The 25,298-nt window shown below is 34.4% G+C and overlaps 1 protein-coding gene across 1 annotated transcript in view; it reads right to left on the bottom strand.

Annotated features, from left to right (window-relative positions):
- Window positions 1-25,298, bottom strand: part of Cals (calsyntenin 1) — a 365,963-nt gene that overhangs the window by 133,285 nt on the left and 207,380 nt on the right. Inside the window, exons 2-4 of the mRNA XM_090412738.1 lie at window positions 22,264-22,365; window positions 14,771-14,954; window positions 6,669-6,877 (exon numbers count right to left, since the gene is read on the bottom strand). Of these exons, the coding sequence (XP_090268864.1) occupies window positions 6,669-6,877; window positions 14,771-14,954; window positions 22,264-22,365 (495 nt within the window). The remainder of the gene's footprint in view (window positions 1-6,668; window positions 6,878-14,770; window positions 14,955-22,263; window positions 22,366-25,298) is intronic.

Below are 25,298 nucleotides of genomic sequence, written 5' to 3'. Positions count from 1 at the left end.
GTGAGAATACGTTGTAGAGAGCTTCTCGAAATGCCCAATTCAAGACCACGGTGCTGAATTGATGTTCCTGGACTCTCAGCAACACTCTCACGAACTGCTTCGATGTTTTCTGTTGAACGACGGCCAGAGTGTATAAGATCACTAATTGATCCAGTTTCTTTGAATTTTTTAATTAATCTTTTCACAATTGATTAAGTTAAATCACTATTCCGACCATATTTTGTACGAAAACTGAGAACTGTAGCTGCCAAACCTTCATTATTTTTAAAATATTGCTCAACAATGAAAATGCGTTGTTCTTTCGTGTAGCGCTCCATTTTTAATAACCCTGAATTGTCAGCTGTCACGGTCTTTTTTTTTTTCTCGTTGGCAACACTTTACCGCACAAATGGCGCTAAATTTAAATCGTGCGTGAATTTTGGGACACCCTGTACAATAAAGGAAATTTTCGGCCATCTCGTGTCATGGAAAAAAATCTGTAAGGCCTGGAAGTTCGTTCTGCAAATCGATGGGGGAGAATATACGCGTAAGAATGCGGTGAATGCTGAAGATGGACTAGCCATTTTAGAATTCAAAATGCATAACGTAGATAGCATGGGAGTTCGTACGAAATGAGCCCATGTGAAATAGGACCAATTTTTTTACAAAACTTAATACTTTTTCCAAGAGATTCACTTCATCAGCGATTTCTGAGATGATAATTTGTAGTAATAACAGTATGTGCGACAATATATGTGAAAGATATATGGGTTCGTGCAAACGAGATATGATTTCTGAAGAATAGATAGATTATCTATATATATATATATATATATATAGATAGATATATATATATATAAACGTATAAATGCCTCAGTATAATCTACTACTATTAAAATTTTAAAAGTAATAATTATATTACAAAACTGCTAATGAGCCAAATTTCCACTTTTCACAAAAAAAAACATTTCGTAATTACAATTATTAGCGACAACTTTTTGTCAAATGCAATGAATATTAGTTTAGTTTCAGAAAGCTGAGGGTAAAAAAGAAGCCAGATTTGATGCAGAAGAATAACTGCTACTTTTACTTCATAAAAGTTAAAATTCATGCGAAGCAAATATTTGCAACAGAAAATGTTCTAGACCAGAGAAAGCTTAAATAAACAAAACCTTTGAAAGAGAATATAACGGAGAAATTTAAAAACATTAAATTATATGACACTAGACAGCTTTGAAAGAGCAATTTAAGTGACAACTTACAGATAACCTTCTGACACGCATTAAAATTGGGTGATAATAGCAAGCAAATGGAAATGATTACCTCATAATCCTTAATGATGTCTCTATTGGTTTTATCTGTCACACGGCCAATGCTTACTCTCTATTTTCGGATCATTAATTAAGATATTAATTAACTGTCTGTAATGAATGTGAGAGGATAAGTTATGAAGACGAGATCAATAGATAAAGAGCACATGACACTAGCAGAAAGGGAGGTTATAATAATTTAGGGTACACTATGAATGTCTTTGCGCTTGGCTGCAGATACATACTCGCTTCGATTATATTCCCTGCGGAGTAACCAGCGTATTGAATAATCCTGATAATATTCAGGTCACTGACAGGAATAAGGGGACACACATGATTTTTCCCCCTTTATCAGAGATGACAGATTCGCTCAAGTCTATACGCCCTGAGTTATGAAGGCTTATGTAACTACAATATAATGGATACATATGGCCGATTCCCTAAAAATTGTAGGGAATCGGCTTAACTTAACGACGGCTTTGGTGAGAAAGAAAATTAGTCTTGCGATAATTAATAACAATTTAATATCAACTATAATAACGGATTTGTTTATTAAGAGTCCAAATCCTCATCACTTTTCACAAATCAAGTGATGCACACAGTAGATTGTCATGCCGCCAGTGCAGATGGGAACCAGATGTAAAAAAGAAAGTTTATTTCATGTAATTCTAAATTAATAAACCACACGAAAATATAATATTTGACAGGACAAGTGGGCATTATTTCACATGAAATAAATCAAAGCGAGCAGATAAAAATCCTTATTTCATAAATATTCTGAGTTGTGCATAATTTTGCATTCCAACTTACTAGCTTTGTTAATTAATGAACTCGATTCAAATGACAAGATTCCTTTTATCCAGCTTAAATTTAGTTCGATATTTCACTTCGAAACAAACATCTAGTGGCATATTAAACCATTTACTAAAAACAGATGATGATACTTAATATCGCAGTCGCTATTAATTTCCTGCTTTGTAAAGATGAAACCGCTCTCCGGAATCTCTCGATAGGCCTATTAATCATATCATATCAGAAGTTATCATTTGTAAAATACTGAAATGTATCTGTTAATACAGAATGTTAATTACATGCACGATATTTAGCTTTCTTTCACAATTAAATGCTTTTTTGAATATATATATATATATGAATTTTATGTTGCAGCAAAAGAAAATTTATATTAACTTCTAAATTAATTATAATTATTTATATATCTGTACGTGATCAAAAGTACAATATCCCCCCCCCCCCCAAGAAATCGTGCATTCCAGTTGTGTAAGTGTAATTTTATAGTAAACAAACCATTCAGAAATATATTTTAATTGAGTTTTTGTCTCCAAAATTAATAACACTGCACGCGAATAAAGGAATGTTATACCTACTGAAGTATTTGGCTCAAAAATATGACTAATTTATAGCAGTGCCAATTCACTCCAGTAATTCTGAGCAATCAAAAAAAGACGAAATGCTGTTCACGGTGATTTGTCACAATAACAATTCCTTTTGATTTTATTTATCCGCTCCGCCTGCCCATTCACATGTGAAGGAGGGGGAAAAAAAAACTTCACACCGTAGCTGATACTAATGCTATATTCCATCACCGAACTTGCAGACGTCATTTTTCACACTGGTTAGTGATATGCTTTGACAAAAAGTACAAATATTTCACCTCTTCAGTTTTCGAATTCAGTCACTTTCCTCCCAACTTCCATCTTTTACGGCAGTCTGCGAGAGGCCGAAGTAATCGCTAGCTGATCCCACGTACTGCGTTGTGCTTATCTGCTTGCACGGATGCAGTGCTCATTTCTCACCCACCACGCGATAACGCAACGAAGTTGTGAGTGTCGGAAGATAAGGGAGGAATAAGTTGTGTGCAAATAGCTTGCACGGTGTGGAAGGCTGCATGAGTTTAACGATACGAACTCTAATTCCACAGTGGCGTAAACAGAGGAGGGGGGGCGGCCGAATGACAATAGATTTGAACTTAGTAAATGTATAAAATGTCGAAAAGAACCCTCGCCTCTCCTCTTAAGGTTACATTTTTCCATATTTATCTATTACGAGAAGCATTCCGGTACGATTATGCATAACTGTATAACATAACCAGGTTTGTATGAAAGTGCTATTTTCTCTAGATATGACAACACACTTCGGTTTATACACAATATCTGCAATTAAAAGGACGTGTTTATAGCTACCTTCCCAAATAAAATTTGAATTCCGCTCTTTTAGAATATACCCTTTTGTTCATGTTCAATTCCTCATTAACTTATCATATAATTCAGTCGTATGCAGTATGACTTTAGTTAGCCAAGTTTGATTATTAATCTTCAAACCTCTGGTAACTTACACCAGTCTCATTTTTGCATGAACTCTCTTATGGATGTTTGGTCTCATCACTCTCGAGTATCCATTTGGGAAGCCTTTCGAATATGAAAATTTTTGTAGTTGCGCGAAATGAGCCATACAAATTTCAACGACATGATTGCATTTCAAAGTGATTGTGTTATTCTCTCTACTCCCAAGATATGCTTAAAATTTCATGTAGACTATGAAACTTTATAATATAATCAACGCATCGGTCGTCAAGATCAGAACCCAATCTTTTTATTTTATTTCAGTCTTAAAATTAGGATATAATTCAAATTATTTGCTACTAAAATAGTCCAAGCTTTTTATTTATTTATTTTGATTAAGTTTTATTCACGACATGAAATAGCTAAATTGTGATGAAATAAACAGCGCATATTCTTGGCAGATGCCTGTATGAAGGAATCTGACCAAAGTTTTCTAATTAACATGAAATAATATCTATTCCAATCAACGAGCAAGAACAAAAATAATTATTGAAGTTGCTACTCGCCTCTTCGTCCTTGCAGCTAGGATGTTTTTAAACATCCTAGTTTAAAAACTGACCATAAGAGATTAGTCTCCTTGCAAATGTCTTATAAATTAAGCTTTTCAACGTTAAAACAATCTGTGTTCGTACTTTTTTAAAAGAAAAAAAAAAGGATATTCTAGAACCAACATGTAAGGTCATTTCTTAATTATTCATTCATACAACATTAAAGTGGTAATGTATTTTGCCTTTATGAGAAAAACGATGAATCAAATTCAGCCGCGCTTCTTTATATATATATATATATATATATATATATATATATATATATATATATATATATATATATATATATATATATATATATATATATATATATATATATATATATATATGCTTATTTTTACCAAACGTAGAAAATTTAGATGTAATCGAGCAGAACTGTCCTGAAAACTTTCGGAAGTATTTAATAGAATTTGAATTTTAAAAATAATCGAGGAGAGAGAAAAATAAAGAAAACTATGAATTTTATGACTTATTATTCTTAAGTCTTCAAAACCACGGGATTCGGTAAGATGTACAATATTTATTTAAAACAAAACAACAAATATACACGAGTATATGATATCTGGAAAGCTTTTCTCCTTTATCTCAAGAGGATTTGTTGAACAGTGCATTTCTCGCGATATCACTATTTTCCCATCAGTTGTATTCAAAAGATTTTCTTTCGAATACAGGTGATCTTTTTTCTCTCATCATTTTTCATCTCCACACAGAGAAAGGAGAAAAGAATGGTGAAAGACGCAAGATGGGAGGTGGGGCATAGACTACAGAAGAGGTGGGTTGTGAATTACAGCCGAAGGAACTCAGGCTATGAGATCAGCGTATTATTCTGTTAATTGTTCTTAAATTTAAAAACAAAAAAAAAAAAAATGCCATGGGACCGACTAGGCTGGAGATGCTATGGTGACAATGTAAGGAGAAAATTAAGCTATAACGATAGCTGCTTTTTTAAACTCCATCGAAAATAACCTAATGAAAAAAAAAAAAAAAAGGGCTCTTGAATATTCCCAAACTTTCAAAAACTTATCCTGGTTATAATTTCAATAAGAGCAACCTCTGATCATTTAATTAACAGTTATGGATATCACATAAAAGTAAGCATTTTTGTATTAAAATATGATTATATTGTGCGATGATTTTGATCCTTATCATATGGTTGAAAACAGACACAGAAACTGGGAATTCTTATTTGCATTTATTGCCTGAAAAAAAAAAAAAAATAGAAAGTTTCTTTCGTTGCACATATTTGTAAAAAAGATCATTTTCTGTTTCTGAACTACGAGTACAAATCAGAAAAATTTTCGAACTCATCTGTTCAAAATAAGTGAGGCACTTCCTTATGGCAAACACTCGCACGATAATGAATCTTAAAAACGAATTAAGTTTATTGTCAAACACACGATAGCGCTTTACATATTATGAAATCTGAATATTTATCTGCAGTCATAAATTTGGGATAAAACATTCTTTGCAATTCCATCGTATACATACAAGTATATAAGCGTATGTATACAATAAGAGTTCCAGATCACCATGCCTAGTCGAGGAACAAGTATTGAATATCTGGCAGCATTCCAAATGTATACGTTTCCAAAGAAGGCTAAAGAAAAAAGAACCACTTGACTAAAGATTTTCCACATGCCTCTCGCTTAATGTAATGCTGAGATTATAACGCTCCGGTGGCAAAAGTTTGCTCTCAGTCCATGACCTATTTAGCTCCTCCTAAAGTAGTAAGACATTCGATAATTTTATTCTCTAAACTTCTGTCATATATATAACAATGATTTCGTGTCCTAATTCTCAGCATTATTTATGGATTTCAATTAGGAGTACTTCCTAAGCAAACTTCTTCATTCGCACTAATTAGATAAGTTTTGAAAGAGTAAAAGAATACCGTAGTTAAAAAATTTATTTGCTAATTTCCAGATGTCAGATTATTCGCAAAACTGGTGTTTCTATTGGTTAATATTCATTTGTTCAACGCCGTCTAGTTGGAAAGCCCTGGGCTTCAATCTCGTCTAGGACATACAGAATACCTGTTAAGAATTTTTCAGCTAAAAGTGAGTTAGCGCAGGATTTTTTATACTTAAGAAAAATCAGAGAACATATGTACTGATAAACACAGAATTAATTGCCTGTCATTATCAAAGGCGGCCATTTTTATTGCCAAATGAAAGGATAGAAATTATAAAATCAGCAAATAAAATAAAATGAAAACATAAATCCCAAAGTATGCAAGTATGCAAACTGTTTACAGAATTTCTAGGATTGTATGTGGAAAAAAAAAAAAAAAAAAAAAAAACGAATAAAATAAAATGAAAAAATATATACAATGAAAAAAATTCATTTCACGGTGGGTTACCAGTTTAAAAACACATGTCGTAGGTGCTTTTTTAATAGCATACATATTTTAAATCGAAAGAAGTTTCGACTTAGAAAAACAAATGAAGAACTCATAAATTAATGCTACTTACCTTCAGCATCAATCACGAATGGCTGATTAGGTGTTAGTATCTCAAATTTGCATATATCGCTAAACTTGGGCGAACAGTCATTGTCATCAGCCTCTACCTGAATTATCTGATCGTACAAACGATCTTCATCCACATCCACGGTGTAAGACTCTTGTAGGAATTCTGGTGCGAATTCGTTCATGTCTTCCACTGTGAGATGAACTGTAACACTAAACGAATAGAGGAAGGAAGTGCATTATTTTATTTTATTTTTTCTCTCTCACAGAAGAACAGGATATAACATCTGACAAAATAGCATTCACCCATATTACATACATTTTTTGCGTATGTAATATGGGTGAAATATCTAAAATAGTACCGTTACATTCTCTCCAAAGTAAATATACATAATCTGTAAACAAGGTTCATAATTAACAGAATATATTATTGTATGAAAACTCTCTGATTCCAATCTTTGAGTTTCTTGTCGGTTTTAAAACAATGTGGGATCAAATATCCCCTTAATTTAAATAATAGAATATATTATGTTAAAAAACATTGTAAACGCAGCATTCTTAAGATTTTTATACTGTTACTGGGTAAATTCCTCACTGCAATATGGCATTAGCTATTGGGGTGAAGACTATTATAACAATCTGCTTCCATTAATAAGAATACAAAACAGAATAATTAGAACCATAACTACTACTGACTTCGCACACTCAACCAATGATCTGTATATCGTTCATAATATTCTACCATTTCAGAAACTATATCTCTATGGTTGTCTGTTATATATAAAAAGAAACACTGAAAGTTCCTTGGTATATAATGTAGACTATGGATTGCGCTGCGGTCGAAACACGCTGGAAGTACCTAAGGCTAACAAAGAAATTTTTCATAAATCTTTCGAGTACATTGCGACGAGTAGCTATAATAAACTTCCGAATGAAATTAAATCTATAATCTCAGAATATGTATTCAGAAAAAGATTGAGGAACTACCTTATGAGATTAAACAATGCTGACAATTACTTTAAACGTATAGTATAAGATATCTAGGGTGCTTAACAAACACCAACTACGCACAGTATTTAAACCTTATATAAAATTAGCAACTTTCATCCGTTCACCTAAGGACAAATGCACTCCTTTATCACATCCTGGAGTCTATGAAGTGCCCAGTTCTTGCTATCAAGCCTACTACGGACAGACAGGAAGAACTGTGGACATCCGCCTCAGTGAACACAAAAAATATATCCGACACTTTCGCTATGGCAAGTCGGGTCTGGCAGACCATGCTTTGGATACCCCTGCACACAGGATCAATTGGAAAGAAACAAAAGTAATGCACAGAAGCTTCTACAAGTCAGAGAGGTTGTTCCTGGAATAAACAGAAGCCTTAAAACATACTCCAAACCTTAACAAGTATGGCTGTATAAATCTACCAAAGATTTGGGAGACAGTCATCTTAAGACCAAATTAACATTTATTACTTTTATTTTATTTCATTTTTTCAAACTTTCTAAGACTATCATTTGGACTACTATTTCAAAACTTTGATTTTTTTTTGATTTTTTTAACCTAGATGGCGCCATATTAGGACTTTAGTCTTGTGTTGCACGCTGCAATTACTTTTACTAGCCTCACTGTTACACCGGATTGTGGTTGTTTTGCATTTGTAACAAACTTTATGTTGTGTGCTCTGAAGATGCTGGATATAATACCAGCGAAATATTAGCTTTTAAGTTAATAAATAGTTATTTTCTTAATCATCTGTGTTCATATCAAACCGTGAAATCTATTACAAAAACGTATAGTATAAGAGATCATTATAACTCATATATCATAACCAATTAAGGTACTGATTTACAAATTGGTTCATTCAATTAGGTATTAAAATATCAACATGTACATTATTATAACTGGTTAGGGAGCCCTCTTAGATGCGGTCCCCGGACTCTCAGTGTCTGTTTTGAGCTAATTACTTTTATAGTAACCAGTATGGGTACGGCCATACTGGTTACTAACTTACATTGCTCTAAACCAGTTATTTATCATAACTATGAAACCCGAATTATATTATATTCTACTTGCATATATGAGAAAACGTTTTATTAACCATAATAAACTAGTAGCCAAAATAAGTGTTAGTACCAATAGAATATGATAGTAATACTTGAATTTTATTTTGTAATATTGTACTGTGCATTGAATAGTATTGTGAAATATTGTCATAATTATACAAGTTGAATAGTATAATATGTATAATTTGTATACGTGATGTGAATAATAAAAACTGTTAAGTGCCGTAAATACACACACACCAAGTGGTAGAAAATGTTCAATAACATATCGTAATGCTATTCAACATGATTCGAAACAGTTTTGCATTTTTAAGGTTAACGCATTAATTAATTAGTTAATGGCAAAGTTATTAAGAATTACGGCCGCAACAACTAAATCCATGAGGCCAGTTTTTTCACTTTTGCGGAATGAAAAACCATAGTTTCCAGGGAAAGAAAACATAACACCTCCATATGAAACCGGCTCATTTCAGTTGAAAGGCATTCATAAAGGTTCTTCGCATCTTAGACAGGATTCGAACTCAACTCTTTCGAACTTAAGGGAATCGTTTGAACGAGCTACGAAAGCTCCCTCAAGCAATAAAGATGATGCCTTTGCTTTAGGGTAACGAGTTCGGCCAACAATCAGTCTACGTGTGACGGTGATCGGTTTCGAGGATTTGATGTAGTATCCCGAGTGATTGATTAAGAGTAGCGCATTCTGAAAGAAGGTGATTTTCGAGAGAGTAATCAAGTCCGTCAAACTTTTTGAGACGGACAAATGTAATACTCTTATCTGCAGTTTCCCCCCTGTGTCGACTGCTTGTTCACGAGTTTGAATTCTCAAATTTCGCGAGCTAGATTTTATTTCTAAAATCAGTAACCAAAACAAAGTTATTTTGATAATTATGCTGAATTGGTTGACCGAGTGTTTCGCGTATCCACTCTCCAACCAGCAGGACGACAGCTCGAATCATGCTGTGAGCATGTTTGTGAATAGCTTCATGTAGGAGATGGTTTCCAGAGTAGGTTTTATGTAAAAATAAACAAATAATACTTTCGTCTTTAACCTATCCATCCTCCCTTAGGAGTAGAGTCTCCTGATTGGGGGTTACGACAAATTAACGCAGTCGGCATCCCACTCCTCTGCTGCATCCCATAAAGCAGTGTTTCCCAACGTGAGCAATTTGAATATTTGGGGGGGGGGGGCAATTAGAAAATGCTGTTGCATTCGTCACCTCATCACCGATATACTCAAAAAACTGACCATTATCGGCGATAAATTATCGATGTTGAAATCCTGACTTTCCGAGGGAAAAAAAAACTAACATCACTAGTACAGCAGTCAACATAAATACAGTATCAAGAACTCTCAAAAAGCAAAATGATGAGTCTATTAGAACTTTATTCAACATGATCGCATTAACTTGGATTTTATTTTCCCGAGTTCAGTTCGATTCATGCTTCATAATATACAAAGCGTAATATAAAATTTATATTCATTGAAGAAAGTCAAATTAAAAACAGTTTTACCTATGTTCTTTTTTTTAATTTAAAGTACATTATTTATATTATACTTTTTCAGAACTTGGCTGACTCTTATGCTAGAGGAGGCATCAAAATCTTTGAGGTGGGTCATGATCCAAAAAACGCTTATAGTTATTAAAGTTATATATTACTTATAGTTATAAATACTTCAGTGTTATTAAAACGCGTTTTATAATTTTTCGCGTAATTGAGTTCTGCTAAACATAATGCATTTATTAAGTTTTTCCAAATGTCTTAATATTATGCCTTGGTTTCTATTGAGGTTTTCTCCTGTCCGGAGTACCGCTGCAGCTTCTTTAAAGATTCTACATCTGAAATTTTCTTCAATGTATGGCATGGAGCTGTTGTCCCAATCTATGGAACGGTTTGAAATTGAGAAATTATGTGCTAATCCTGAGGTGTCTGTTATTATTGACATCTCCGACATGTTCTTTCTTTCGGATTTCTAGGCTTCGTGAAGTTTGACCTATGTAAGTCAGACATGAACATGGTATGCTGTAAACTCCTGCGTATTTGCAGAAAGCGATGCTGTCCTTAGGAGATCTTAACATGTGCCGTGTAGTTAAAATAGGTTTAAAAGCAACCTTGATTCTTGCTGTTTTGATGGAGACTGATCCTGCATAAGGTATGACGATGCGTACTGTGTCACTGAAGGTTGTTGCTGGGGGTTGTTTCTATAGAAGATCTTTTGAATTATATTTTGTGAATAACTATTTTTGGATAGAGTTTTTGATATAAGTGAGAGCTCATCAAGTACATCTTTTTCTTCTGTGGTGATATTTTTTGCTCTGTTTTTTTAGCATATGTATGATGCTAAGTTTCTATGCATAATGATGATTAGATGTAAAATGAAGATAACGTCCGATGTCTGTAGGTTTGCGATAGATTGTGAGCTTGATTTGTCTATTATCTTGTTTTTTAACTAGTACATCCAAAAAAGGTAATTGATGTTTTCTAATTCTAATGTGAACTTAATTTTATGATGAAAATAATTTATTTTTTGGAGGAACTCATGTAAGGTATCTTCCGTGTCTTTCCAGACGATGAACACATCGTCAACATATCTCCACCAGATTGATGGTTTCGGAGTTATTTTTGCTAGGATGTCATTTTCTAGTTTTACCATGAACAGATCAGCACACGGTGGTGACAGGGGCTGCCCATGGCTAAGCATTCCAACTGTTGATATACTGCGTTGTTTACTTTAAAATAGTTAGACTTGAGGAAACGGCGGAAAAGCTGCGTAATGTCGTTTGAATACGGAAGATACCTTACATGAGTTCCTCCAAAAAATGTGAGACTACCACCCTCCTCCTTGTTGAGACCTGAAGCAGTTTGAAAGTATATTATATTTGAATTTCCTCACCTACCCACTTACAATATTAACATGCTATAGTTTTACAACCATTTGGTGGGACTGTCATTTAAAAAAAAAAAACATGCTTTTTTATTATTTTTTTAAATATATTATTTTACATAGTTTGGAAATCCTATTTGATCTAGATACCAAACATGGAACATTTCTGAAGTCATTTGAGGCCTCCAATAAGCGGTACGGTGGTCTCACACCGGGCAGTGAAATTCATCTCCCACTTAAAATATAGCTAAGAAGCCCAATCATTCTTAACTTTATTTTTCATTAATCTGATTCCTCCGCACAATGTTTCCCATTGCACTCTATACTCTAAAAAACGAGCGAGAATCACTATACATCACATGAAGTTCCAAAGTCAATGCGACACTTACGAAGGAAAGAAAGAAACATGAGAAGGCACCACGAAGGTCCAGTTTCTACTTGAAATTAGTGTCTGGACAAGACCTACAAGTCTCAGTTCTTAAATTATTTTACTCTGCATGCTAGCATTTCAAACAAACCTAAGCTCAATGAACTTTGAGTCGCATCTTCCCCATTCCAAATGACGTGGCTATTTTTTGCAACTTGCTCTAATTCCGCTACACCTCAAGACTTACTTAACTCTGTTATTTTCTCGCAGCTCGCAGTTTGGAATCTAGAGCTCCCCAGTATCAGCATCTTTTTATGATGACTTGAGAAAAACTTCCGCACTTCTGTTCCTGTTTATTTCACATAAAATAAAGGAACCATACATGCAAAATTCAGTATACATTATCAATCCACAAAACTTCGCAGAAAGTTCAATAATTTTCCTTATTATTTTAATGCCGTCGGACGGACGGACACACACACAAAATCTGGTCGATTAATGAATCCTCTCTTACCGATTTATTTCATCCTTTCCCTTACTAAACTAGGTATCTACGTTATGCTCTTAAGGAGAAGTCCATGATCATGGTTCAATTCAAATGTCATCTAAAATTCCAGCATTCTCTTCAAAAAGCTGGTAAAATACAGCGGTAACAACTATTATCAACATATACGCTCGAACTAAAGATTCTAACTACCGCTTCATTCATCATTTACCTCTTCTACCTCTGTTCTACTAAACAAGATCATTTCATCAGTAGTATTTGTTTAAGACAATTTTTCTTCTATCAAATATGTGGACTGGATCAAATCAGTGCTACTATATCATACGTTATCATAAACTTACATCAAATTCTAAATATACATAGTTTTTTTTTTTCCTTTGCATATTCCAAACAGCCGAGTTTTTAGTCGATATTGGTATAACTATTCACTTGCATGTAATAAAATAGGAATGCGATAACAGAAAGATCATATATTGCAGAGCACAAAATCCTGAGAAAATACCAACGTTGCTTTCGAATAATCCTTAAGATTCAGGGGAAAGAAAGGAGCACTAACATCAGTGTTCTTATTGAAGCTAGCTGCACAAGTATTGGGCGGATGATCATCCATCGCTAACTTTGATGAATTGGTCACATCATTTGAATGCTCAACGCTGACTTCCCAGATTTTCTCGGAACTAAGGGAGGATCAAAGAACAAGAGAGGAAGAAGAGGTTATAGGATAAACTTAAGGCAAATACAAAGAAATGTAAAGTCGACATAACAGGGAAGCTCTTGAGCAGCCAATGGAGGAATACAATGTCTGCAGTCGCAGTATTTTAATCTGCATGGCATGTCACAGAGATCAACAAGAGAAGAATAAATCAAGAGCATTAGACTGTAAGGGAAATTGCTTCTCGATCATTGCGACAGTCATGTTGGTTACATATTGACCTAATGAGCGGTGAGGAAGCAGTGCACACGAGCATACTCTGCCTTAAAGCGGGACAAACGCTAGAAAGAAGAAGAGCCGTCTTCATCAGTAGATCAATTTAAAAAAAAAAAGCGACAAATCTTCTAAACTCAAGGAGCTATACAAGCTCGTCCAGATTTGGCTTTTATAAATACCCATGCTCACGATGGGACTCGAACTCGCAACCCGTTGGTTGGAGAATGGGTATGTTATCCACTCGGCCAACCAAGCCAACTTATTTTGGAAGAAAAGCATATTCATGAGTGAACAAGTGACGATGTTTACATTCTTCTGTTACAATATGGTATACTGTCCTAGGAAGATGAAATTTCCTTAAAAGGACAGTATCTTCTAAGTCAGTTATGTACAAGCAATTGCCCGCGGCTGCTTTCAAACTGACCGGCTAATTTATACTGAAATTTAAAATTTAACAATAGTTTAAATATATTTTGACAAATAAAATCAATATTAAGTAATGAGGGGGGGGGGGAAAGGTTGATAAAGGAAATCATGCTACAACCTGTTTCATCTAAATATTATAAATATGATATAATTAAATTTCATAAACATTATATTAACATATAACTTATTCTTTTCATGTTAAATTTATTTATCACCTATGTGACCTCATGTCTTCCTTTCCCCCCCCCCAAGGTACAATTATTTATATAATATATTATTCGGCCCGTTTGGATTTATATAATATATTATTCGGCCCTTTCAGATGAAGACTAAAGACAAGCGTCTTTAGTCTTCATCTGAAAAGCTTGGGTAAGTGCACTAAAGATTAAAATAAATCCGCTAACGTCTTTCGTTGCCCAAAGGGTGTACTTCTAATTTTTTGAAGACTGATAGGCAACCAATTTCCATTCTTAGACTATTTGAAATGTCAGTCCCTGGGTAGAGCTATATGAAGCACTATCTAATAGCAGTGGAATGAACACTTTCCGAACTTCTATAATAGCACATGGAGTTATATAGATGGCGGGTGGCTTCAGTATTTAGTTGTTGTTGTTTTTTTTTTTCGAGATGCGTGTGTGGGGAGAAAGGGGGAGAGGACTGGCACTACAAGTTAGCCCAGCTAGTCTAATCTAGATTGCACACGACTCAAAATCGATTAAATGGAAATGATCAATACTAACTTTAAATTTTATTAAGATTCTATATATCAATATTTAAACTTTTAAAACGCGAAGTTTTAAAATAATAAAAGCAATTCTTTAAAACATAGTTTTTCTTACAGATAAAAAAGGTAAAATAATCAGTGGACTACATCTACTAACATTTCAATTTATAAAAAAAAAAAAAAAAATAAAATAAAAAACTTACTTTTCAGAAATCTGTCCATCACAGCCAGCAGCAGCGATATCGAATTTGTATGTTTTCCTCTTCTCACAATTTAGTTCTTTTTTAGCAACTAGCTTTGCTTCTCCCCGGGACTTGTCTGTAATCTGTACCATAAACGGAACTTCTCCATGGTGCTTGTTAGTAATGATAAAACTACAGACTTCAGCTGAAACGATAAAAGGCAAGTTTATTGGAACACATAGAAATTGCGTTTAATGTAAAACACATATAAAACAACAATTACAATATAAGAAGCAAAGGCTTCAAGGCAAGAGAAATTCGATAACAAATACTGTATTGCCATTTCCCCAATCTCACGAAAAGCACTGCTGTTTCAGAAGAGAACGGCATCTAGCAATTTAATGATAGAGAAGATGCAGGCACTACCTTCGTTATGGCTTCGATAAGAGACAGTAATGGTTTTCGAACTAGAAATCGAGTACATCACAAATGTAATGGGGGAGAAAATACGCGTTTCCCCCAACTCCCAAGCAGATGGTTCTCAAAGGTAGAAACTGAAAACTTCTTGGACAGACTGCTTATTTAAAAGTAAACTCGCTTATAAAAGGGACAACAAAACGCAATGGCAATTTTCGTTTGAAGACTGAATAAAATTTCAGTTTTTGGTTTAAACCAATTAAATGAATTTCACATAAGAAAGAAATGCTCATAGTAACAAGAGGAATGTTCGGAATGACTCGGGTAAGTTATAGTATTCAGATAGGTTTTGAACTCTTCTATATATATATATATATATATATTTCCCAGCGTTATTGGTAAAGACTCAAACTAGTATAACGAATCCTACAAGGTATAAACTGAAAAAAATCTTCGCAGCATTTTTATTTCACATATCGCAATATTAAAAACATATCAGATATACAAATTAAATATTAATCCATGTTTTTTGTAATTTTTTCCTGACTGAATTATCTTTTATTGCATACCAAACAATAATGCATCTCTCTTATCGATGTTCATGAAAAAAAGTTGCAATTTTTTTTGTGTCTCACAATGTTTAAATAAGTAAACATTTTTAAAATTTAGAAAAAAAAATTTACGATATTATTAAATATCGTTCTTTAAATATACGAACAAACAAATATTATACATTAATTAAGGTAGGTTAGTTGTTTGGGTTCTGGAAAATGTAAGTACTAATCATGTGCTAAAATCGAAAAATTTACTGAAAGTGGAACTGATCAGTTTGGCTTATGAGAAGCTGATTATACAGAATCATAATATTTCATAGTGCACAATATACCACATTTGAGAACTGAATTTTTCGGTGGAAAAGGGGGGGGGGGGGAAGAGGCAGAATTTATTTATTTTTTTTTTCTATTTGCAATTAAAAAAACTTGATGACTGTTTCTAATCAACTTTGGATGGAAAATAATTATAGTCAGTTTAAGGATTTAAATGACTGTCCATATAGCGTGCTTACACTGATGGTATATGAAACGGAAGATTATCTCGTATTAACTCATCTCTCTTGTCATAAAAGTTACAATTCTTCCGAAAAATCCGCTGCTATTACTGCAGTTATTCTTTTTATTAACGCAATAGTCGGAAAACTCTTCAAAAAATCGTAAATGAACACCGTTCGAAATCCTCCTTGATTACACAAATACCACAATGTTTGATCAAGGCTTTTAGTTTCAGGCCTTTTAGGTTTGTTGTTATAAAATGCGGACGATTTTTCGGTGCTTTCCTCCACCTGGGTACAGCCTTTAATATCTCTGTGGACAGAGCATTTGTAGACTTTATGTACACTCATGGCTAGTTGAGCCAGTACGCTGTGTGATCATAATTTAATTTTTCTTGGTCGTATTAGTGTTTTTCTACAATGGCATTTAGTTGCTATTGGAAGCTGTCTTCTTGCACTAATAGTGATCCCACTGCTCACATGTCATTGTTGAAAATATTTGCACCTGGGGCAGTAATGAAGATGCCAAATACATCGGATTTTTTTTTTTTTTTTTGTAATAAAAATGACTGAATAGAGAAAGCAGTGCTCAGTTGGAGAAAATAATCTTTAGTTAACCACTTCGTAGGCGTTTATGAACATACGAACAAGAAAAGTATCATATTAGACCTACTGCTACTCGTTGAAATGTATATTGTCTGGAAAAATGTATATTATCGTGTACTCTCTCTAGCCGGATGAAAAACTTTTTTGGGAGGAAATAAACCCAGTCGCCATTACGAGACCGACTAATTCAACTTCAGTTAAAAAAACTTAAGATTTTTCGCATCCTACACGATTTTAATCTAAGTCTTTCCATGGGACAGCGCGTCGAGACCGACCAAGTTAAGAAGGATCAGAAATTGTAAACAGAACATGTCATCGACCATAAAGTATTACAACTGAATAACACAAGCTACAACCTTGATATAAATGGCGATTCTGTAGGCATTCTGCTCTGCCTACATATAAGCAAAGAAACTTTATACTAACTATACTGATGTCATCTAGTGGTCAATCTGAAATTTCTTGACTTCATCTATACTTTCCTTGCTATTTTCAAAGAATATTTCGGCTTACCATAGTCGGTAAAGGAGAATGGATGTGATTATTTTTCTTTTTTAATTTCGTAAGCAGGCACAGAAATTCCTCTATTACCGAAATGGATAAGTCCTGAAAAGCGGTTCGTTAAACGAAACATCGTACAAAGAAAATACTTTTCAATATTAGGATAATCAATGGAGAGGCGTTCTGCTAACTTGAGCTAATGTAAATAAATACTATTATAATGAAACCACAAACTGAATATAATTTGTGTTTCTTCAACACCAACTCTACACAGGAGAAGTTATAAAACCTTAGCCTAGAGCAGATCGTTGCCATATGTGGGAAGAAACGAAATGATGGTGTATACTCTTTGGAGAAAACGGAAGACTATTTACGAGGAAGGTTGTTCCAAAGAACAGTGGCAAATGGAATGATGGAAAAAGAAGAGAAGTCGGTTCGGCGAATTTGAAGGTGGACAGAAAACAGAAGCTGACTAGAAGATGCTCGTGTATTTAGAGGAAGAATGGTAGCAGCGAGTTCAGAAAATATTTATACAAGAGACATAAGGCAGAAACACGTTCGGTTTTTTTTTTGTGTGTGTATGCGTGTGTCGATTTGACTAAAAAAGATTTTCTTCGATATCACCAATAACGATCGTTTAAGTGGTAAAGCAACTGATGCCATTAAGCGAGTGTGCTACATCTGTCAACTATGCGTATTGACAGCTCGATATCTGTTTTTTGTGCCCGAGGAAAAACTCAAATTTTCATGAGAAAATAGTGAGGGATTTCATACTGCGTACATTTATGATACCGTAAAGAGAATATAAAAAATAATAATCCTATTACCTCAAACCTTGTGTTACGTCAATTTTCCAACAAATAGATAAAAATATAAATAAAATCATTTACAGCAAGGGTTCCCAAACTTTTTTTTCCCGTGGCCCAGTTATTTTAATACTTCATCTTCGTGACCCACTAAAATTTTTATGGCCAATAGGTAATATAAAACAGAATTGAATGTTCATAGAGTTTTCATTTATTATTATTATAATAAAGAAGCATTTACTCTTACAAAAATATAAAGAAATTAAACTAAAGTCAAAATGGCGACGCGGACGGAGCGCGTTTTTCGTCTCTTAATTAAATTATTTATTCATTAATCCCGATTAAACGTTATTTATTTGTATTTTAGAGTTTCATGAAAAACAAGAAAACCCAAAAACGAAACACCTAGGTTTTCGAGTTTTTTTAAGACGATCCGGCATTTAGCTTTCGTGACCCGGTGCCGAGCCGTGACCCACCATTTGGGAAACGCTGATCAACAGAATAGGAACTGGGTGTCATTATGAGGAATTAATACAGATTAGACATAAGAACAGCCTACACCTTTCCAAAATCGACGTAAAATCCCTTCTAATGAACGACGTTTTCCCATAAAGAAAATTTCATAGCCACAGCACAGTAAAGAAGAAAATGCTAATTTTGGTTTTAAGGGAACGTTGCGAAGACAAGGCTCGATGGAATCTATAATGATCAAAATATGCTCTACCTAGAATCTGCAAGAAGGGCATTGCTTGGTAGTTAAACAAAGCCATACCCGCACCCACGGCCTCCTGGGCGAATTTTGAAACTGCTACTTATGCAACTAAATGATCTCCAGTGTTGGACTGTACAATTTCCATCTCATCACTGGCATGGTTCCTCTAATGAGGACGATGGCAGAGAAAAACGCAAAATGAGAAAAATTTGATAATTTTTTCAGTCCATTGATAAACACACTGCAGCACCCAATCCCCCTTCTTCCTGTATAGTCTCTCAATTATATTAGCAGATGCTTACTCCAAGAATGATGAAAATGATGTGCTTCAAGTATTATGTTGGTTATCTATCCTTTTCGTAAAATTTCCTTTTTGAAACGAAAAAAAGTTTGAATTATGCAGTTCCTATGCTTCTCGAACTTTATTTCTATGCATTCAGAGTATGCTAATTTGTTACAGTTTAGTATTTACTAATCTGTAATAAACACATTATCTTTCCTGGGGAGTATTATGCTATTCTGCTCCATAATGATCTGTTTGCCAATTAGCTTTGTTAGAAAGCTATACATCATAACGACGAATGAAAATTTCGTTTATAAGAAAGTGTTTCAATCATTTTTGAAGATTAAAAAAATCTATTAACCAAGCAAAAAGATCTCTGGGACGCTGAAAATTTCGGTATCCAGGAGCAAATGCTCCATTTTTCTTCGCTTGATTAAGAAATTTTTTATAAAAAAAAAAAAAAGCGTCACTGATGGTTTTATTTCATGATCTTGTGGTCCTAAACAGATACATATTACTGTCGGAAATGCGAGGTCTACGTCGATTTCAGTTGCAGAGTTAAAAACCAAGAAGGTACCGGTACCAGAGATCGAATAACTGAGGGAATCGGCAAAAAAAAAATAAATAAATAAAAAATAAAGTAAAATAAATATATAAAACTCCTTTCGATGTTGACGGCTAGTATCGAAACTATAACGGTTTTTCTTTTCTAGCAGCGACAGGGCAATTTTCATAGTGCTATACAGGCTTCTTGACTAAAACTAAGTTCGATGGCGAGATGACAGGCTTTCTTCAGAGTAAATTAAAATAAAAAAAAATAAATAAAAAAAAATAAAATAAAAAAAAGCCGAATATACAAGAAATATAAGTTGAAAAAATGGCCGCCCAGAAAGTATTTATTATGATCTGCGTGCTACACACTGCTAGAAGCGGAAGTCTTTCCTGAAAATATTACAACAATCTAATTAGAATGTAATATTTTAGGATACACAGTATATTGTGTACCCTAATATTTTAGGATACGTAATCCTGTCAAAATATTATGACAATCCCCGTTATTTCACTACCAGTTATTCCACCCCTGGTGATACTCGTATCACGGTAAAAGCCAGTATACATGACACTGGAGGTGTGAAGTACTGTTCATTTCGAAGCTTTTTGAAAGATCGACATGGGAAAGGGATGATCTAACAGTCTTTGAAAAAGGTATGATTGTGGAGAAACGGCCGAAGGACGACAGTATCCTAAACTGCTAATACTGAAGACTATTCACAAAGTGCCGCAGATAAGGTATCGCAAGAATAAGACAGTGGGCAGAACATGACTTCAGTGGACCAAGAGCGGGCGCACATGCTTTACTGATATTCGTAAATGCAGGTTGCCCTGCGTTGTACAAGTCCATGGGCGGAAAACCGTGGCTTACTATGGAATTTAATGAGACGATGAACGGTGGGTTTTCACCAGACCGCAATCCAATGTACGTCGGAGACATGGGTTTCCGAATTAGGTTTCCACCCAATCAAGGAGTACATGCTTATGCCTAATTATCGCCGACAGTTTGCATCTGAGAAACGTCATTAACACTTTCATTGCCAAGCTGAAGATTGGAATTTCGTGTGGGGGCCAAATTTTTTTTATTTTTTTATTTAGTTAGCGACGTCCACGCGATAACGCGTGATCGGCCGTTTGGTGAGAACTCGCATCGCGCGATTGGCAATGAACGTGTCAAACCGTTGAATACTGAATAAATGTTGCCGTTTTCAGCTATGCCATACAGAACAGCAGGAGAGAGATAAGTGAAAACGGGCAGAAGGCGACAGCGTTAATACGAGTATATGGGAGGATGTTTTTCTAGGAATCTCTTGGAGCCTTAATCAGGTACTTTGTAGCACTCAATAGCATAACTATTGTAGCTGATCAGGTACATCTATTCTTCCCAGATAGCACAAAAACTTTCCATGTCACACTATGGGTATCTTTCCAGAATGGTCACAGAATCTGAAGAAACTGAACCGACAGAACATATCTGGGATTATGTGGTATGCAACAACAGACGTTTGAATCCTCAACTCCAAAAAACACACAAATCTAAAGGAAGCAATCAAGACGATGTGATATATACCTCCTGCAAGGTTCAAAGATCTTAATGAGTCCATGCCACCCTCGCAGCGGTAGATCTGACAGCAAGAGGGAACCTACGAACGAACCATTAGGGCATTCATATTCTGAATGGATTGCATGTTGACATAGCACTTGTTGATTAAAGTGATAAATTCTCAAAGCTAATTTTTCCATTAGGATTTTAGCAACAAGACAGAAAAGGAAAAATATAACGTACTCATCGTATATACAAATACATACAAGTGAGTAAATAAATGCCAGTTAAAAATATTTTCCAGTCCAGATGCAACTAGGGAAAATCATTTTGTCTAGTTGTATAATAGTGTGGGGGTGAGGAAACGGCCGTGTTCGATAGTCGTTTCTACGAAGCCCGCGGAAAGCGAAACACACTGTAGATAGGAGGATAATATAGCGCATTCCAAGAAAAACGCCTTGCACTCCACCTACGCTTACTGCAGACAATTTCACTGAACGACAGTGGCCCGCATCGAAAAGGACGCAACAAAGCGTTTCAGTGAGGAAGCCACATGGCATCGGTATATAGGGATTCTGAAAATCCACAACGTCGCTGGAACATTCAAGGAATAGTCCAAACGTTGACGTTTTTTTGTGCGGAGTGACGTGATAAACTCTACGGACCTTTTAACAGTAACTGGAAGTGTGAACTGCAATAGGATAGAACTCCGGTTACTGCCATGAATCATTGTGAAAAAAACACTCTTCAAACAAGATGAAGCAAATTATCGCATCCACCATGCTCTGACAAATCTTTTAAATACACAAAATCATTTGAGTTTCATATATTATTTTATTTTATTTTTTTTTTTTTTGAGGAAAAAAAAAAGACATGTTTCTCATCACCTACTTCATTTTGACTTCCCCCATAGAGTTGTAATTAATAAATGATTAACATTCTGTACTCGGAAAATTAAAGAAAATTCTTCTGTTGAAATTATTCATTCAGATGACTTCTTTAAAACTTAACTCCTCTAATTAGTGAATAAAAAAACTAAAGCTTACCATCCACAACTCTAATCCTCGGCGAAACTTCAACTGTGCGTCCATTTTCCCTGGCAATCGCATGATATCCGACATCTGATTTTACGCTGTCTAACCTTGGCGCTGAAAAGAGAAAAAAAAAATAAAATAAAATAAATAACATCAGCATTATGCATTAGCTAAATGATGAAGCAAAATTATGCCTATATATCCAATAAAATAAGCATATACACAGTGCTATTTACTCTGTATATAGCACTGTGTGTGTGTATATATATATATATATATATATATATATATACACATATATATATACACAGAATATTTATTAACAAGTGTGTTAATAAATATCCATTTATTAACACACTTGCAGCTAAATCAATATTTTTACAGCCTTAAAATAGAATTGTTTTAATAGAAACTCCAATAATATCGATGATATTACCTGTTGGGCAGACATATGAAAGTAATGTACTGCAGAAAGAATGCCCTATTTCCTACAATACTGTCTAAATCACACGGGAATTGCTTCTAGTATGCGTGTTGTAAACTGGAGTTGTCGCATTTTGCAAGTCAACCTCCTCTCCGATACAATTCATAAGGGAATTGATTTCATACAATGTAGTATTTTCTCAGTCTCTACACTTTTTGATTTTTTTTTTAAATCCAGCTAAACAGCAATAACAAATCAACGCAGAATAAATTTCTTCACACTTCTGCATTACCTTCATTAAATATATATATATATATATATATATATATATATATATATTTATTTATTATTTTTTTTTCCCATACAATATATCACACAATCGCTCGGAATGCATTCGTCATATGACCACAGTCTGTAAGAGTAATAATCACTACAATATATTCTTCAATAGTGCCTAAAGTGTTACAAAACTATTTCGGTTTAGAAGTTCTGACCTCATTACTGCTTCCAAAATTGAGTTCTGCATTAATTTTGATGACTCTTAATTTTTGGAAGTTCTCTAATGAGATTAATCTCAACCATTATCGACCGACCCTCGCTGCTATCAAGCTGGCTACATTCACTCACATTATCTCAACTTCATTCGTAGTTCGTAACAGACAGGAATTATCGATTCTGCATGCACATTAAAGTTCAATATTCAAATAGCTCAATTCTTAAGTCATTAAGAAAAAACTGTTTTTGCTACATATATTTTCTCACATATACTATAACAAATCTCCTTTTAGGATGATATTTCATTCTAGCCTGTTATTAACGATCATAAGCACTACGGTTAAATACAAATAACAGATCACAGCTGACAACGATAATTCATCGCAAACCCAGTGGGATTTTTTTTTTTTTTTTTTTTTAACAAAAGTGACTTACCAAAATATTATGCCTTATTCAACAAAGAAAATGCCAGTTGTATAGAATAACAATATCGCAACTATGCTGACAAGGGATATCTTATTGCAATGCACACAGCTCGACATTTTACTTAAAACTCCAGTGAATAGAAAAAAAAAAATTTCTGTGAAAATTATAACAGCAATTCTATCCACACACAAAAAAAAGCTTTTTAATTAGATTATTTGAAACAAAAAAGGTTTACAATATCGGCAAATTTACTCTTTTGCCGATTAATAATCGGCAAAAGAGTAAATTTTTATTTTTCAACATAATCTTCCTTAACACTAATACATTTATTCCAGCCATTATCCCGTTCCTGTAGTGGTTCTCTGCAAAATATCTCTATACAACTGCAATCATCTCTTGATTCAAAGAAAAACGCTGATCAGCGAGGAAGAGTTTTAGTTTTGGGAAGAGATAGAAGTCAGAGGGAGCCAAATCTCGGGAATAGGGTGGATGTTCCAACAATTCATAGTGCAGATTCCTTAATTTTTCCATCGCCAAAACACCTTTGTGGGCCTGTGCATGAAAGAAGATTTTTTTTCTTCTTCTGCAAACCGGGTCTTTTCTTACTAATTTATTCGTCTAGCCTGGTTAAAAGATAGGAATAATATTCCCCGGTTATTGTTTTACCCTTTTCAAGATAATTAATAAACAAAATGCCTTAGCATCCCAAAACACCGATGTCATGACCTTTCCTGTTGATGAAACCGACTTTTTCTTCTTTGGTGCTGAACAACCGGCTTCTGTCCACTGTTTTGACTGCTGTTTGGATTATGGTGTGTAATGGTGAATCTAAGTCTCATCCATACTAATAAATCGACGCACAAAATCAGTTTTATTCTTGTTAAAACGCTCAGATTTTCATGCGAGTGTGTTTTGATCTGCTGTGAGCAAGCGAGGTACCTATCTTGCGCACAAGCTTTTTCAATTGCAATTCTTCATGCAAACTATATCCTACACGTTCTTCTGAAATGCCTATAGTCTCAGCAATTTCATGCGCTTTGACTCGCCAGTCATCCAATACCATATCGTGCACTTGATCAATGATTTCTGGTGTTGTTACACTTTTTGGACGTCCTTCACGTGGATCATCTTCAAGGCTGGTACGGTCACGTTTAAACCCAGCAGCCGATTTCTTAATTGTCGAAACCGAAGGAGAAGAGTGCCCATAAACTTTTATGAACTTCGAATGAATTTCTTTTGGCGTTAAACCTTCTTTTACAAAGAATTTTTATAGCAGCACGATACTCAATTTTATCCATTTCAAGGGATTCAGACAACACTTTTGTTTCAGACAGCTGTATAAAACAAACTACTTGATAGAATTGACTTGTAGCTTCACATGGATGCTTATGACAGATGTACGAACTTAGAAAAAAAAAAAAATCTTGCTGATAGTGTTGCCATCTATGGTGGAAGCGGAGAACATTTCAGACCATCCTTGCACTTGGGCTGAAACAATTTCAGTGTTGATAGCTGAACTGAAGAACCGTATCGACAAATGGTCTTTAAAGAATAAAGTAAATAGTCTTTATGTTTTAACAAATATAAAGGCTATTTAAAGAGTGATTATTGCAAAGAAACAAACTGATTACCCACCGAAAGATTTACTAAAAATGGTTAAGATGATATAAAGATGATTCACTTCCAATTTAAATGTCATTAA

This window comes from Typopeltis vanoorti, chromosome 2 (assembly GCF_054136105.1).
Source record: "Typopeltis vanoorti isolate ZY-2024b chromosome 2, IOZ_Tvanoo_1.0, whole genome shotgun sequence".
NCBI lineage: Eukaryota > Metazoa > Arthropoda > Arachnida > Uropygi > Thelyphonidae > Typopeltis > Typopeltis vanoorti.
Note: the sequence above shows the minus strand (reverse complement) of the source record. Positions and strands in the feature narration are given on the sequence as shown.